The 17,594-nt window shown below is 36.9% G+C and overlaps 1 protein-coding gene across 5 annotated transcripts in view; it reads left to right on the top strand.

Moving 5' to 3' along the window:
* Window positions 1-17,251, top strand: part of impg1b (interphotoreceptor matrix proteoglycan 1b) — a 63,683-nt gene extending 46,432 nt beyond the window's left edge. For 2 of the 5 annotated variants that reach the window (XM_030127366.1, XM_030127364.1), the window contains 5 exons: window positions 1,591-1,801; window positions 9,395-9,580; window positions 11,058-11,241; window positions 16,068-16,151; window positions 16,712-17,251. In XM_030127366.1, coding sequence (XP_029983226.1) covers window positions 1,591-1,801; window positions 9,395-9,580; window positions 11,058-11,241; window positions 16,068-16,151; window positions 16,712-16,795 — 749 coding nt within the window. In that variant the 3' untranslated portion in view covers window positions 16,796-17,251. Of the gene's footprint in view, window positions 1-1,590; window positions 1,802-9,394; window positions 9,581-11,057; window positions 11,242-16,067; window positions 16,152-16,341; window positions 16,361-16,711 lie in introns of all 5 variants that reach the window. The other 3 variants (XM_030127365.1, XR_003934578.1, XM_030127367.1) reach the window with 3 other exon arrangements.
* The last annotated feature ends 343 nt before the right edge of the window (window positions 17,252-17,594 follow it).

Here is a 17,594-nt window from a genome sequence, read left to right as displayed (position 1 = left end):
CAGGAGGAAACCAAATCATTTTTGAATTTAGTACAGGGTAGACAGGTAACGAGCATTCTAGATTCAAAAGAACAGATATTTATGTTCGTTGCCATGATTATGGAATGACTTCTCATGACATGTTGTGATAATAAATAAACAAATCATTGCATTTGGGATTTAAAGGGGTCATATTTTACTAAACCCATTTTAGAAATCTTTGGTACATTTATTTGTGTATTTGTGGAGCCTAATAGTTCCAAAAGTACAACTACAACCCATTTTAATTTGTTCTTAATTCGTTGTTAATTTGCATTCAAAGGGCCAGCGTTCAAAACCACCTTTCTGCTGTTATTACTCAGAAATAGGGTTGAAGATGGACCTGTGGAGTTGAATTAATGAAGAATTCAGACCAAAGCATAGCCTTTACAGTTTATGTAGACTACAGGGAGATGTTTTAAAATGCATAATTCCATGAAAAAAGCAAAATATCACTCGTTTAATGGAAAAAATGAATTTTTGCACTTCTGTTTTTTTGACATTTAGTAAATATTGGTAAAGTTTTGCGCATATGTCAGATGGAAAAGTGACTACTGAGGCATGGGATTGGCCCCATATTTAATGTTTACGGAAATTAGAGTAGAATAGAATAGAATAGAATAGAATAGAATAGAATAGAATAGAATAGAATAGAATAGAATAGAATAGAATAGACTTTATTTGCCATTTGCACAGACACATGGCAGTATAGTTACATTGGAATTCTTGTGCGTTTCCCTGAGTCACGGAGTTAGAAAAAGACATGAATAAAAACAGAAACAAAACAGAAACACAGCTAAAACATATAAAAAACAATAATTGCACAGACAAACACAAATACACATTTGTAAAATAGAGTACTGATCAGGAAAAAAGTAATAATAATAATAATAATAATAATAATAATAACAGTACTGAAAGGTAAAAACAAGTTATTGCATGAATAAGAGTCACTTGACTGATTAAAGGTTAACCTCAAAGCCAAGCATTGTAGAAAGAAAAAAAGGATGTCTCAGTTACCAGCTGAACAGTCTGAACCCAGTGTTCTGTTTTGTCAATATCAGATTTTTTCCCCTCTCTGTGACTCTAATACACTGCCATACTTTTTGGATTCTGCAATCTGCTCGTCTCGGAAAAATGCGTGCCAATGCATCATTGTAGCAGAATCAAATGTACAGAAGTGAAACCCAGGCTTTTCTGTTATGTTATTGAAGTATTGTCATTCTTGTGCATCCACCGAACGCAGAAAAAAATCCATAAAGTGACTTGTGCTCATTCATGCCACAAGGTCAGAGAGCCTATCTACAACACATAGCTTTTTTTCATTTTGCTGTTGTGCAGTCTGTAGGTGTAGAGGAGCATAAATCTGACGCCTGAGTTCATGACTGTATGTGACCTCATTAAACACACCTTATTGAAAGCAGACACCTCTATTCACATCCATCAAAATGGCCTTTCATCTCTGCACTGAGTCTGTAGACTGTGAGAGACAGGTGGACGCCACGTTAATATTCATGAGCCTCTCTCTCCTCTGTATTTCTTCTTCTGCTGCCTCCATCATGGTGGTTTCAGCTGACCAAGCAGACCCCTGTAAGTTTCTGGCCTGCAACGAGTTCTCCCGCTGTGTGGTAAACAGTTGGACGGAGGAGGCGGAGTGTCTTTGCGACCCGGGCTACAGCACCGTGGACGGCCTGCCGTGTCAGAGCACCTGTACGCTGCAGCCCGACTACTGCCTTAATGGTGGACTGTGTGAAATAATCCCGGGGCATGGAGCCACATGCAGGTACGCCAACGCTGATGTGTGACAGAACAGCAAACATTATACTTTATCACTGTCAGCCATTTTCCAAAACAGCTCTAAAGGTTTTTATGGAGACAGATTTTTTTTCCACAATGTAGGATACACTTTATACAGGGTGACACAAAAAAACGGGAACTTTTTAACAATCCAATAAAACCAAGAGTGATGGAAGAAAAATATTTTATTCATAGTAATTGAAACCTTAAAACATGCCTTTAAGAAACAATGATGGAATTTTCATTTTTTAAAAACTACTTCCTGTAGATGGCATCCTCCTGTACGAATGCATTCTCGAAATCTGCTGTTGAGATTCCTCATTGACCGCTGCAACATCTCAGCTGGGATACTGTGAATTTCATCCTGAATTCTCTGTTTTAACTCATCCAGAGTTCTTGGTCAAGTCGTGTACACTTTACTCTTGAGATAGCCCCACAAGAAAAAATCACAAACGGACAAATCTGGCGATCTAGGGGGCCAGGGAACGTTACCGAATCTTGAAATCACACGGTTACCGAACAATTCTCGCACGGCTGCCAATGGTTACTAAAATGGAGGTGTGTTTACTTGCTCAAGGTCACTGTCTCACAGTGCTGCCACTTGCTCATGTCTGCCAATATGCACTTCAAAAATTCCCATTTTTTTGGGTCACCCTGTAATTTAAAAAAAATTAAAATTCCATCATTGTTTCTTAAATGGCATGTTTTAAGGTTTCAATTACTATGAATAAAATATTTTTCTTCCATCACTCTTGGTTTCATTGGATTGTTAAAAAGTTCCTGTTTTTTTGTGTCACCCTGTATAAAAGGTACACATCATACACTTAAATAATCTGAATATTTGATTAATCCTAAAGGGAAATTATTGTTGTGTGCAGTGGTGTAGTGGCCCCTGGAGAAGTGGGTATACTCTCAATTTTTGCCCTTTTTTTTTTTTTTTTAAAGAATGCCAGAAAAACTTTAGAAATAGTGACATGTCAAACTACTCTATTTAGTTTACCCAAAAATCCGTCAGTATTTGCTCACTATTATAAAATTATCATGACTTGATCAAGGTTATTATCGCTAACGAAAAAACTAACGAAATGACGAAAACTAGAATTGAAAAAACATTTTGTTCACTGAAATAAATAAAAAGTATAATTAAAAGAAAAAACGATAATTAACTGAAACTGTATTGTGTGCTTACAAAACTAACTAAAACGTATAAAAATTATGCATAAAATTCCCCTCGTTGTCGTCTTTGTCAATGTCGGATTGATACAAAATTGACTTATTTCGCTCTAACAGTTTTAGCTAGCGGCACCATATGACACTTCACGGTCCGTCACTTCTCGTCACTTGTCGTTTAGAGTTGGCTTCTCATCCCCACTCCACCTGGAAACATAGAGACTAAAGTTGGGAGAAAGCAGAGTCCTGTATGGGATTTATTTGAATACGAAAAGAAGATAAAAGATACGACAAAACTAAAACTAAAACTAAACTGAAACTAACCATTTAGAAAAAAAAGAAAACTAATAAAAACTAGCAAACCTGCTCTAAAAACAAATTAAAACTAACTGAATTAGAGAAAAAAAAAGTCAAAACTAAATAAAACTAAACTATAATGAAAAATCCAAAACTATTATAACCTTGGACTTGATCAGGTGCAGTTTGTAGGTTTTACTGGTCACACAAGTAGCTGCATGAATGTAAATGTATTCAACATGAGGCAACCACAGGATAACATTAGCCTTTCATAAGGTTAGCCTACTCACACAGTTTAACTATTAGCGACAACATCTCTTTTCCTCTAAATGTGCAGTCATATGGTCAGTTGTTTAAAATAGTGACTCATTCTGAAACCACCTTAAAACGTACCTAAGAATTATATATTCCACGAAAGTAGATTCTCTCAATATGTGTCACTCATTTGAAAGACGTTTATTCTGCCTTTCTCTTTCACATTTCTAATAATCGTGCATCTTTCAACGAGACATGCAATGACCCGTCAATCAACTGGGGTGGCACTGGCACCTGAGGTGTCCAATCAGGTTCCAGAGGTGGTCAGCACTAGTCAGCCATATTTTCCCTGGCATGACCCGCCCTACTCTGCCTCTGATTGGCTCATCAGTCCTCATGCCTAAAGTTAACCAATCTAATCAGTGACGGTACCAAGTACTAGCCAATTAGAGGCAGAGTAGGGCGGGTCATGGCTTCACCATCCTAGGGGGAAACGAGGGCAATTTGGCTGCAGATACTACTGAATGGTGTGCATCAGGGGGATTTAGAAGTGGGTATACGCAATGATGACTGAAAAATAAGTAGGTATACTCTGTTTACTGCTGTACCCCCTGGATTACACCACTGGCTGTGTGTTACAGTTGCTCCATTCAAATATAATAAAAAGTAGCAGAAAAGAAATTATCAATAAAAATTAAAAAAAAATACATACAATACAAATATACATGTTAAAACACTGTATTCTACTCTATAACACACAATTAGAACAGACATTTGTACATTATGTATAATACACAGCTCTGGAAAAAATAAGAGACCACTGTAAAATTAGCACTTTGTTTGATTAAAATCAACATTTTTGTTTTATTCTCTAAACCACCAACAACATTTCTCCCAAATTCCGAATAAAAATATTGTTATTTAGAGCATGTATTTGCAGAACGTGGTCAAAATAACAAAAAGATGAGTGTTTTCAGACCTCAAATAATGCCTTGGCTCTCCACCGTTGCTGTTGGATGACTTTATGCAGCTCCTGGCAGAGAAATTCAAGAAGCTCAGCAATGTTCGATGGCTCGTGACCATCCATCTTCCTCTTGATTATATTCCAGAAGTTTTCAAAGTGGGTTCAGGTCAGGATATTGGTGTGACCATGACAGGGTCTTCATCTGGTGGTCTGTCATCCACATCTTTATTGACCTAGCTGAGGTCAGGAGCATTGTCCTGATAGAAGAACCAGTCCTCAGAGTTTGGGAACACTGTCAGAGCAGAAGTCCAGTAGTTTTCTATAGTTATTTTTGGATTCCAATTACTTTTGTGGAACTAATAACACTGTTTTTGCCTATTGTAAGAAGAAAGTGATGGCCACAGTAGTGGTTTTTACTTCTCCTTCTTGAATAAGACATGTATCAGGTGTTTATTAAAGGTGCTGTATGTAGGATTGTGGCCAAAACTGGTACTGTAATCACATTCAAAATACTGTAGAGCGTGGTATCCTCTCCGCCTCCCCCCAGGCTAGGGGTTGCCAGATCCAACATGAGCGTCTACTACTAGTATTTCCACTAATCCTTGTCACCACACCATAATCATACAAAAAAAAAAAAAAAAAAAAAATCACCAGACTTATTATACATAAGTATAATATATAATACTCCAGGACGAACATCCTGCCCACTCAAATGAAAGTTTGCACAGATTCAGGAGGTAGGGAAAAGGGAAATGAGCCTTAAGTTGCACTTTTACTTCCATGAAGTACAAGTGGCACGGATCACCACAGTACCCCCCCCCCCCCCCCCCCCCCCCCCCCCGGCTGAACCACGGACACTGGACTACAGAGCTTTCCCCCCTTTTGGATTACACACCGCTACATGAAGAGGCCACTTCCACAGAAAACACTGAACTACAAGGAGCTACCATGGCAAGAGACAAGTCCTGCACCAGTACTCGGTCTCTTCACCAGTCCCGGACCAGCAGTCTCTTCACCAGGGCCAGGAGAACAGACTGCAGCCCGGCCCCGGGAGAAAACACCGACGGTCTGGGATCGGGTGAAGAGACTGCAGCCCCGGCTCTCAGTGGTTCTTACCGGGTGGTCAGACTGGCCGGCGTCGGTCTTCAAATTCTTCTCCTCTTTCATCCGTCTCCATGTTTCAAAATCATCTCCTATACATCTCCTTGTTCTGTTTCTCACTTTGTCACGATGTATTTGTGAATAATAAGAGGCCTTTTAGGTTTAATAACGTCAGACATTTATGATCAGAAATGTTCCAGCTGCAGCTCAGTGGGAACTGGCAACCTGGATGCTGAAAGGCCACTGACTCTGTGATTGGCAGACAGGTGATGGGCGGAGCCTCAGACCAAAACACACAATGACAACATAAACATCATTTTGGCGCTGACACTGAGCTTTTCAAATGCAAATATTCTGGCTGGACTACTACAGTCAGTGATATCAGTATTTGAAATGAACATGATTCCTTAATGTCTGGTGACAGTCAGGGTCATTTTATAATTAGAACATAATTCCTACATACTGCACCTTTAACCCTTTCGTGCATAGTGGTCACTACAGTGGACAGTTACTCTACAGCTTTACTCTTGTATATTCATGGGTTTTAAATAAATAAATATACTATTTTCTTTTGTTCAGTCAAGGAATAGTTTTTAGATGAACGTTGTTAACCTTATTCATGGGTTTTGTTGTTTTAGTTCCATATCAACCAACACAGTGAACACTTATGCATCATCTCATAAACTGCAATTCATACCATTATTGTAACTTCGCTGTTCTTGATTGGTTCTTGAGTGGAAATCAATTGTTAATATTTATTTTTTGCATATTATCTCCATGAAGTGAGTAATAACTAGTATTAGAATATGCTAAAATGTGAGAAAACATCAGATTAGCTGCATTAAACATGGTTTCATTTCACTGTTCTCATATCACTGTATGATATTGGGTTTTAAATACATGTTTCTTTGCTTCAAGAATAAAATTCATGGTGTAGCTGAGTGGACATTTTTGTAACTCCATGAAAAACAGGTTGATTTAAAAAAAAAAAAAAAAAAAAAAAATCAATCACATTATTATTTTTTCATGCCTAAAGAGGAATAAAAACACTCAGGAAAAAAAAATCTTGGTTAAGGTTCTCATAATTCATGCATGAAAGGGTTAAGTAGAGTAAGGTGTGTTTGCGTTGGAATTCAACAGACACAGGAATGGAATGGCTGTCATATATGCACACATGCTGATTTCACAGGGAATTGCAGTAGTCTCTTCATTTTTTTTTTTTCCCAGAACTGTATGTATAACATTATACAACTATATACAGATAATGCTGATCTAATGCATGACTCATCATGGTTTAACCTGTAAAGACCTAGAACTACTATTATGGTGACTTCCACAAGTGTTTTGTTTTTTTTTTTCTGTCCACATCCAACCTTTCCTTTTATCACTACTTATACAATTATCCTCTGAATTTTGATGTTAAAAGCAGGCATTTTCCTACATTTCATTTACTTACCATGTAGGTGTTCATAAAAGCTCTGAGCACATTTCAAGGTTATATCAGATCAGAGAAAAAAATGAAGAAATAAGACTTTTTTAACAAAATATATCATTAATTGAACTTAATAACCAGTGTCTACAACATGTTGCAGAACCTGATTATGTTTCCATGTTCACTATGGAGCTTCTGAACATCCAAATGGGCCACATTTAATGCTTCTGAAGAGTATTTTACCTTAATTATTTCAAAATATTGATAGAATTAGTGGGTCAAAACTTATTTTACATTTTACATCAGTGGATGTATTTTGTTGCCAGTAACTCTGTAGATGTTTGACGGTTAATGCATTAATTTCTGTTATGATCAAGTCACTGTCAGATGATTTGATCACTTTCTACTTCACCATTAATTAAAGAAGATTAATTAACAGTTACCTTAAATGTGACATGAAATGCAGCTTAATTAGGTTGGACTTAATTAGCCACTCAGTAAGACAGATGATATAGTGTCTAATATCAGAGAACATATATGTTAAGCTTTCCTAAACCCAACTGGTCATCAGAGGCAAAAATTATCCAATTATTCTATACATGAAAACCAGTGCTGTTGTGGTTGATTAGATTGTTTAATTTACTCATTTAAAAACCTGAGTGAAAATACAAAATTAAAAAAATTGAAAAATAAAATATAGAAATATCAGTAAACATTGCCAGCCTTGGGAGGTACGGAGATACTGGTGAATCACCGAAAGGTTAATGCAAATAAATGGAGTGGAAAACAGATTTAATGAATGATTACATCAGTGCATGTGGGGATCAATGAAGGGCTTTGATAAACTGTGGAAGGGTTTGATCCAGACCAGCAGTTTGGTTTGGTATACGAAGGTTTCAGCCCAAAGTTTTACTAAAATTAATTAACATCGGTCAGCTCCTCAGTCAACAACTTGGGTATTATCATGATGAAGTACCAGTACTTCATATCCACATAATACAAGTGGATGAAAAACTGCATAAATTTGCGTTTTCTTTTGCTGATTATCTGAAAATTGTATACATTTTTTAAAAATATTTTTGATAGAAACTGACCTCATAACTGACAACAGACAGTGCAGGCCAAAAACAATACAAGAAAAAGCTTGATGCCACATTTTTAGTGAAGACGACGAGGTTATTGTGGTCAATATTTATCTCAATATGAACATGGATTGACTTTTTCTGCATTTGGAACTAGTTTATATGAAGGACTGCAACTTCAAAATGAGTACAGTAGTGCTAAAGTTGATTTATTGGCCAAGTTTATATAGCTACTTCATCACAGTACAGTATGGTGTCATCAGCATAAAGATGTATTTTACACTCAGTTGCATGGGAGATAAATTCAAGGTCAAAAGATTTCCAAACTTCAGTTAAAGATAATGTATAATGATCCTGGGGGTTCTATAGGTTATATTAACCCATAAGAACCCAGTTTGATTTGTCGCAGTTCCCAAATTAATTCTTGTCTGTATTTAACCATATTTAAGTGGTTTATCACCATTTATTGTAATATGATCTTCTTTATTTTTTTTATTTTTATTTTTTTTTCAGTAAAAATCAGGTATTTTCCAACATTTAATTCACTGATCTTGTAGATATTCATAAAAGCTTGGAGCACAGTTGAGGATTATTATACCAGAAATACAGACAACTGAAGAAAAAGTGACTTTTTCAGCAAAATCTATCATTAACTGAACATAAACCAAGTGTCTCCATCCACTCTCGTTGATCAAACACCGTGGGTTTTACTGCAAGTATATATGGAGCAACTGTGAATTAAGTGTGAATTAGGATAAAATAATCACATAAAGCCACTTTAGCTCTATCGTGATGACAAAGTGGAATATCTTGCATTAATTGACGCAGAATGAATAAATGCTAGCTATTAATCGAAAACCAGAAATGAGATGCCCCAGCTGCTTCTGTCTACATGTTAAAGTGTCCTTGAGTCCCAAATTACTTCCACTTTGACAAAAGCATATGCAAATTTAATGTTCCTCCACTGGACACAGTTCACTTCAGTGTACAGTCAGCATCTTTAGGCTAGCAAGTTCAGTGATCCTTTAAAATGACAATGAAGCATCTGGCTGCCCATTTAGCACAAGTCAGGCATCATACACAGGAACCAGTCACTTCCACATGGGCGAATTACAATTAGAATTAGAAAAGGCAGAATTGCTGAAGGGTACATTTGATGGAATTTGTTGAACATTTAATGCATGTCCGAGGTGGGAAATGTTCTGTTGTAAGACATTAATTAATCTGTTTGTGCATGTTGTTTTATCGCAGCCTAAAATGTTATCTCATGTGTCGCAGATGCCCTGTGGGTAAATACTGGCACTACCACGGAGAACGCTGCAACGAGCTGGTGTCGATGCCCGTCGACCCGCCGCTTATTGTAACATGCCTCGTGGGAAGTCTCTGCCTTGTCTGCGCTATCATCGGCATTTTGATATTTATTAACAAGAAATGTTTAAAACCCAAAAAGGCTATAACGCTGGTGTAAGTATAACCCCCTGTTCCCAGCCAGCATGTCCATGTGGGCCCCACAAGGGTTACCACTGGGCTGCATATAAGGGTCCCATGTGGGTTTGTCCACAGTTTCCATGGTGGTCCCACATGTGTTTGCCCATATCAGAATCAGAATCAAAATCAGAATAAAAATCAGAATCAGAATCTCTTTACTGTCATTGGACCAAGTACAATGAAAATGAGGCAAAGCTCTCAGGTTCAGTGCAAGAATTTACAGACAGATAACAAATATCAGTAAAACAATAACAAATATCAGTAAAACAATAACAAATATCAGTAAAACAATAACAAATATCAGTAAAACAACAACACATATCAGTAAAACAACAAATATCAGTAAAACAAACAAATATCAGTAAAATAAAAACACATATCAGTAAAACAACAGCAAATATCAGTAAAACAACAACAAATATCAGTAAAACAATAACAAATATCAGTAAAACAACAAATATCAGTAAAATAAAAACAAATATCAGTAAAACAACAAATATCAGTAAAACAACAACAAATATCAGTAATAAAACAACACATATCAGTAAAACAACAAATATCAGTAAAACAACAGCAAATATCAGTAAAACAATAACAAATATCAGTAAAACAACAACAACACATATCAGTAAAACAACAAATATCAGTAAAACAAGAACAAATATCAGTAAAACAAGAACAAATATCAGTAAAACAAGAACAAATATCAGTAAAACAACAACAAATATCAGTAAAACAATAACAAATATCAGCAAAACAACAGCAAATATCAGTAAAACAACAACAAATATCAGTAAAACAATAACAAATATCAGTAAAACAACAAATATCAGTAAAATAAAAACAAATATCAGTAAAACAACAACAAATATCAGTAAAACAACAAATAGCAGTAAAACAACAACAAATATCAGTAAAATAAAAACAAATATCAGTAAAACAATAACAAATATCAGTAAAACAACAAATATCAGTAAAACAACAACAAATATCAGTAAAATAAAAACAAATATCAGTAAAACAATAACAAATATCAGTAAAATAAAAACACATATCAGTAAAACAACAACACATATCAGTAAAAGGTGCAGTTATTTACATTAAAAAATAAAAAGTATTGCTAACTAAGATAGTTGTAAAATATAGAATTTAAGTAGTGCAAATAACATGAGCAGTAGTGCAAATGACATGTGAGACAAATATCGTGGGATAAATAGTGTGAAGAATAAATAATATGACATATTCAGGTCTCTGATTCTGGTTCTGATGTGGGCAAACACACGTGGGGTCACCATGGAAACTGTGGACAAACCCACATGGGACCCTTATATACAGCCCACATGTAACCCTTCTGGGGCCCACATGGACATACTGGCTGAGTTTCTATTTCTTGATGTTTGTGCTGTTGTTGTGTTTCGTTTGTAAGCCTTACCTGGTCTCGTTTACCTTATAGGCACACCCTCGCCCCTTATGCCTTTGAGAATACTTTGAGGGTGAACCCAGTGTTTGAGAATGACGATGGTGTCTTAACTCAAGTGTCCACATTACCGTGTCCTTCAAGTTCTGCTTCTACTCAGTCCAGACATTCTGAACAGGAGCATTTTGCCTCCATTGAAAATGTACATCTAAGTATCGAGGTATAAAACGGAGTTGAGCATTAATGGCTAACGTGACTAAACTATACTAAAACCAGCCTTCAACCTTTAACTAACAGGAACTAACTACCCTAACAAACTGTCTGTATTATATTTCATATCTTTGTTTTGTATCATAATTTAACATTCACCTTCACAGTTGTTGATTTCTCTGCTATATCCTCCTGAGACCCAGGAAAGTGAAAATTTTAGCTGTTTTACTTTAAGTTATTGTCTTGATTGGAAATTGCATAATGCAACAGTTTTTTCAAACACATTTTTAAAAATTATTATTTTTTATTTATTCATTTATGTTTTAATGGAATATCCTTTGCAATGGACAGTATTTTTTAACCTCCTAAGACCCAGGAAATGTCAGCAAAGTACAAGCTTTTTTTGTTTTTTATTAAATACAGGGTGGGGAAGCAAAATTTACAATGAACATTTAGTTGTTTTTTCTCAGCAGGCACTACATCAATTGTTTTGAAACCAAACATATATTGATGTCATAATCATACCTAACACTATTATCCATACCTTTTCAGAAACTTTTGCCCATATGAGTAATCAGGAAAGCAAACGTCAAAGAGTGTGTGATTTGCTGAATGCACTCGTCACACCAAAGGAGATTTCAAAACTAGTTGGAGTGTCCATAAAGACTGTTTATAATGGAAAGAAGAGAATGACTATGAGCAAAACTATTATGAGAAAGTCTGGAAGTGGAGGAAGCAACAAAAAACGTACCAAAGCTTTTATTAAAGCTCTCAAATCCAAAATCCTAAAGGATCCAACCAAATCCATGAGAAAAATGGCAATTGAACTTGAGGTAGACAACAAGACCGTTAGAAATGCAGTAAAATATGATTTGAAGTTAAAATCTTACACAAGAACACCAACACACTTGTTGACAACAGAAACAAATCCAACTTTAGCAATTTTTGGGAATCATGTTTATGGCCGCCTTCTAGCCCAGATCTAAACCCTCTGGATTCTGCTATTTGGGACGTTTTAGAACATGCTCCCAATAGAACATCACACAGCAATGTCGACGTTCTTAAAGATACTATTAAAGAAGAATGGGAGAAGTTGTCACCCGAATATTTGAGGAACACTTGCGCAAGTTTCAGGAAGCGTGTGAAGGCAGTTTGAGAAAGAAGGAGGACACATAGAATAAAAACATTTTCTATTATGTCAATTTTCTTGTGGCAAATAAATTCTCATGACTTTCAATAAACTAATTGGTCATACACTGTCTTTCAATCCCTGCCTCAAAATATTGTAAATTTTGCTTCCCCACCCTGTAAGTGCCTATACTGGAAACATGATGCAACAGTTTTTTCAGATGCAGTTTTTAAAATTTTTATGGAATGTCCTTTGTGGTGGACAGTTTTCTTTTCGTTTTTTTTTTTTTTTGTATAAAGTTGTGAAACTCTTGTCCACAAATGTGGACAGAAAACCCCTAGCTGGGTCTGAGGAGGTTAAGTAAAACTGTTAAACTTTTGTCCCCTACAGAGGACAAAAATGCATTTTTGGGTCTCAGGAGGATATATAAAACTTTATATTAAGATGCACATACAGACCGTGAACTGTTCACTTATTTGCACACATATTGGTAGAATATTGGCTTGTAATCAGTAGTTAAAAAGTACTTGTTAAAGCTGCGTTTGGAAGAAATCAGAAAAAACAAACAAGTGGTGCCAGGTGGGGCGCCGATAAGAGGGGGTAAACGTGACAGATTCATGGGTTCCAGCATTTGTGACTGAATCACATGACATTTTCAACACGTCGTAGCATCGGAAGTCGGTCACGTAGACCACTGGGGATAACTGCATTCGAAAGTGCTGATTTAAAACACTCCCATTTTTATCTGATGTTGATAAATACAACTGGAGGTATGGTGTTAGAAACTAGAGCAAACAAGCGATATAGTGTTATTATAGCGATATAAAGCAAGCATTATATTTCTTTGCATTAGCATTGCAGGTAAGAGGGAGAATGACCCCCACCTGAACTGGAATGGGGGGGGTGAGAAAACCGGAGAATGTTAAGATCTGCTTTTATGTCAAATATTTCAGTATAGTTTTAATTTATTACAATTTTGATATTATATACCTAATATTTGGAACCAATATTTACTTTTAAAGTCTTTGAAAAGGTTCATTAAGCATCTTTGTGTTATTTATGCAATGAATTATATAAATTTTTCAAATCGGTTTTAGATTTTTTGTGAGTTTTTTTGTCCTTTTGTGTTGATATAGTAGGTTAAAGTGAAAAAATAATAGGCAGATGACAGAGATGAAATTGTGCTGGAAAAAAAACAAAAAAAACAAAACATGGGCATAATAAACATTTCTTTATATAGTATATAAAATCAGAAGTACTGAAAAACGGCCAAAATAGGCTCAGACCCCTATGGGATGACAGAGGCATAGAGGTCGGGAATTGGACGTTGAAACCATGTTAAGTGTTCGTTTTCACGCTATCGCAAGTGATATTATGTGTAGATCGTGCACCCCCCTCAGATCGACAAGATACTGAATTTTATGAAAGCGCCCACAGTTAGTAGTGGCGCCCCTGGGTTTCAGGCACAACAAGCCCCGCCCCTCACACATATTGTATCTTATTTTGTCATCAATCCAGCTGATGTCATCATGTCTATAGTGTAGTGATGTCAGCATAATAATTACCTCTATATATGTGCCAAATCTGAAGTAAATTGAAACAAAATGGATGTTTTTATAGACATTTGACATTTCGCCCATTATAAGTAAATGTAAGAAGAAAAAAGATTTTAAAAAATTCATAAAAAATTGAAACTTTGAAAAATAAATTAAATGGTTATGAATGAATAAATGAACCTTTCAGCAACAAAAAATAATTGCTTAATTACTCAAATAAACTCATTTCGAATAATATAAAATAGAAATGTTCTTAAAATGTTTCCAAAGCTTAAGCAAGATGACACACAATAATTAAAAAAAATAAAAATAAAAATAATAATAATAATTATAATAATAATATAACAAATACAAGTATTGAAATGAAATAAAATGAGGAGTGTCAGTTTTATTGTATGAATGTATTTATTGCGTTTTATATTTTAGAATTAACCCTCATTATTTATTTTGTATTCCGTACATGATGACTTATTTAATGTATTTTTCAATTTTAAGTTCCCCTGGGGGTACGTGTACCCCACTTTGGGAACCAGACCAGGTTCACAGATTAAAGATGCATACAGTCCATTACATTCAGGACCCTTATGCAACGACGTGTAGTTTTTAGTCTGAGCTGTGTAGAAGGAGCTGCAGACAGAACCCAGTCTGTCCTCTGTCTAGTACTGTCTAACCTGCATCTGCACTGCATCTGCTTTTCTGGTATATGGCTTTTCAAATATATGTAGATCCGTAAAGCATTTACTGAACACTGAGCCTGTCTCCTCCTTGTCTCCTCCTTGTCTCCTCCTTATCTCCTCCTTATCTCCTCCTTGTCTCTTCCTTGTCTCCTTCTTGTCGTCTCCTCGTCTCCTCCTTGTCTCCTTCTTGTCTCCTCATTGTCTCCTTATTGTCTCCTCGTTTCCTCATTGTCTCTTCCTCGTCTCCTCCTTGTCTCTTCCTCATCTCCTCCTTGTCTCTTCCTCATCTCCTCCTCGTCTCCTCCTTGTCTCTTCCTCATCTCCTCCTTGTCTCTTCCTCATCTCCTCCTCATTTCCTTCTCGTCTCCTCCTCGTCTTCTCCTTATCTCTTCCTTGTCTCCTCCTCGTCTCCTTCTTGTCTCCTCCTTGTCTCCTCCTCATCTCCTCCTTGTCTCTTCCTTGTCTCCTCCTTGTCGTCTCCTCGTCTCCTTCTTGTCTCCTTCTTGTCTCCTCCTTGTCTCTTCCTTGTCTCCTCCTTGTCGTCTCCTCGTCTCCTCCTTGTCTCCTTCTTGTCTCCTCATTGTCTCCTTATTGTCTCCTCGTTTCCTCATTGTCTCTTCCTTGTCTCCTCCTTGTCTCTTCCTCGTCTCCTCCTTGTCTCTTCCTCATCTCCTCCTCATTTCCTTCTCGTCTCCTCCTCGTCTTCTCCTTATCTCTTCCTTGTCTCCTCCTCGTCTCCTCCTCATCTCCTTGTCTCCTCCTTGTCTCCTCCTCATCTCCTCCTTGTCTCTTCCTTGTCTCCTCCTTGTCTCCTTCTTGTCTCCTCATTGTCTCCTCGTTTCCTCATTGTCTCTTCCTCGTCTCCTCCTTGTCTCTTCCTTGTCTCCTCCTCATCTCCTTCTTGTCTCCTCCTCGTCTTCTCCTTATCTCCTCCTCATCTCCTCCTCATCTCCTCCTTGTCTCCTCCTTGTCTCCTCCTCGTCTCCTCCTCGTCTCCTCCTTATCTCCTCCTTGTCTCCTCTTTGTCTCCTCCTCATCTCCTCCTTATCTCCTCCTTGTCTCCTCTTTGTCTCCTCCTTGTCTCCTCCTTACCTCTTCCTTGTCTCCTCCTTGTCTCCTCCTCGTCTCTTCCTCGTTTCCTCCTCGTCTCCTCCTCGTCTCCTTCTTGTCTCCTCCTTGTCTCCTCCTCATCTCCTCCTTGTCTTGTCCTTGTCTCCTCCTCATCTCCTCTTCGTCTCCTCCTCGCCTCCTCCTTATCTCCTCCTTGTCTCCTCTTTGTCTCCTCCTTATCTCCACCTTGTCTCCTCCTTACCTCTTCCTTGTCTCCTCCTTATCTCCTGCTTGTCTCCTCCTTACCTCTTCCTCGTCTCCTCCTTATCTACTCCTCATCTCTTCCTCGTTTCCTCCTTGGCTCCTCCTCGTCTCCTCCTCATCTCCTCCTCATCTCCTCCTCGTCTCCTCCTTGTCTCCTCAGATCCCCAGACAACTCTACACAACACGATCAGAAAAGTTAGTGTCTGGAATGGTGGACTTCCATCACTGTATACCACACGACGAGGTAAGAACTGATGATTTTATGGTTAATTCAGAGAAAAACGCACCTGAAAATACTAAAATATTGCCCTTATTCATTTTACAGTTTTAAAACATAAACTATGAAATGGATACACACTGTAAAAAACTTACAGTCAGTTCATGCACCATTGAAAGTTCAGACTTCTCTAATATCTACGTCTAATATTTTGCAGCTGTTTGAAGCACATAAAGGTAAAATATTCCTGCATGCGTGATTTTTGTAATGTCGTAAACCTAATCATAGTTGATATTTGTGCCTTGACTGTAAAAAAAATCACAAAAATTGCTACATTAATAACCTTGGATTGATTTTACTATGATGTATTATGTCTTAAAACATTAGTGCACGGCTGCTCAGTGTTGATTTATGTTCCTGCAATCAAAAACATCCTTGTTACGTAAATTTCCGTCTGATTTATTCAAAGCAAATAACCTGTAGATGCACTCACAAGGGTATCCCGTCATTTATTGTGTAATTCAAAACAAAATGAGTAATTTTTCATCCCACCCACCCCCCACCCCCTTCCCTCCTGTCTCCTCCAGACGTGGCGACCGCCAAATGAATACAGAACATGTTGTCTTCTAAGGGCATCAGATAACGATTGTTTGGAAGTAACGGTGGTTTGAAGAGACCTTGTTCGTATGAGGAGCAGCCAACACGGTGACAGTGCACAAAGCACAAGGAATAAAAAAAACCCTGTTTCGGCTGTTAAACTGTACATGGATGCAGGTAGACCAGTCCAGTGGTGTTAAACGTGATTGAGATTAACAGTTCATAGCGTCGAAAGTGTCTTGTTAGACAGATGTGGATGTTAAAGAGGCGGATTTAGGTTGTCTTAATGTGGGACCTAATATTTATTCTATATATTGAATGGTAGGAACATTTCCTGTAAGCCCTTGTCAAAGGTTGTTCTTTCCTCACAATGAGGTATTTATTATTTACAGTCTGATACTCATGGTGGTGTCTTACATTTAGACTGTTCAGTGTGTATTTGTTAAACCCATAAAGACCCAGTGTTACGTTTATGTCACTTCCCAAATCAATTTTTCCCTATTTATATTATAACCTTTCTTAAGTGATTTATCTCCATTTATTTATATATCTTATGCTCTGCAATTTGCATTTTTCAGGGAAAATTAGTTGTTTTACACTGAAATGTAGATGTTAATAAAAACTCATATTGAAAGTTGAAGGTTATTATATGAGAAACAGAGAAAACTGAAGAAAAAGTGAATTTTTTAGTAAAATACATTGAACAAAAATATAAACGCACCACTTTTGTTTTTGCTCCCATTTTTCATGAGCTGAACTCAAAGATCTAAAACTTTTTCTACGAACACAAAAGGCCTATTTCTCTCAAATATTGTTCATAAATTTGTCTAAATCTGTGTTAGTGAGCACTTCTCCTTTGTCCTTTGCTGAGAT

The sequence above is a fragment of the Sphaeramia orbicularis genome, chromosome 22 (genome assembly GCF_902148855.1).
Source record: "Sphaeramia orbicularis chromosome 22, fSphaOr1.1, whole genome shotgun sequence".
Lineage (NCBI taxonomy): Eukaryota > Metazoa > Chordata > Actinopteri > Kurtiformes > Apogonidae > Sphaeramia > Sphaeramia orbicularis.
This window is presented reverse-complemented; position numbering and strand designations above follow the sequence as displayed.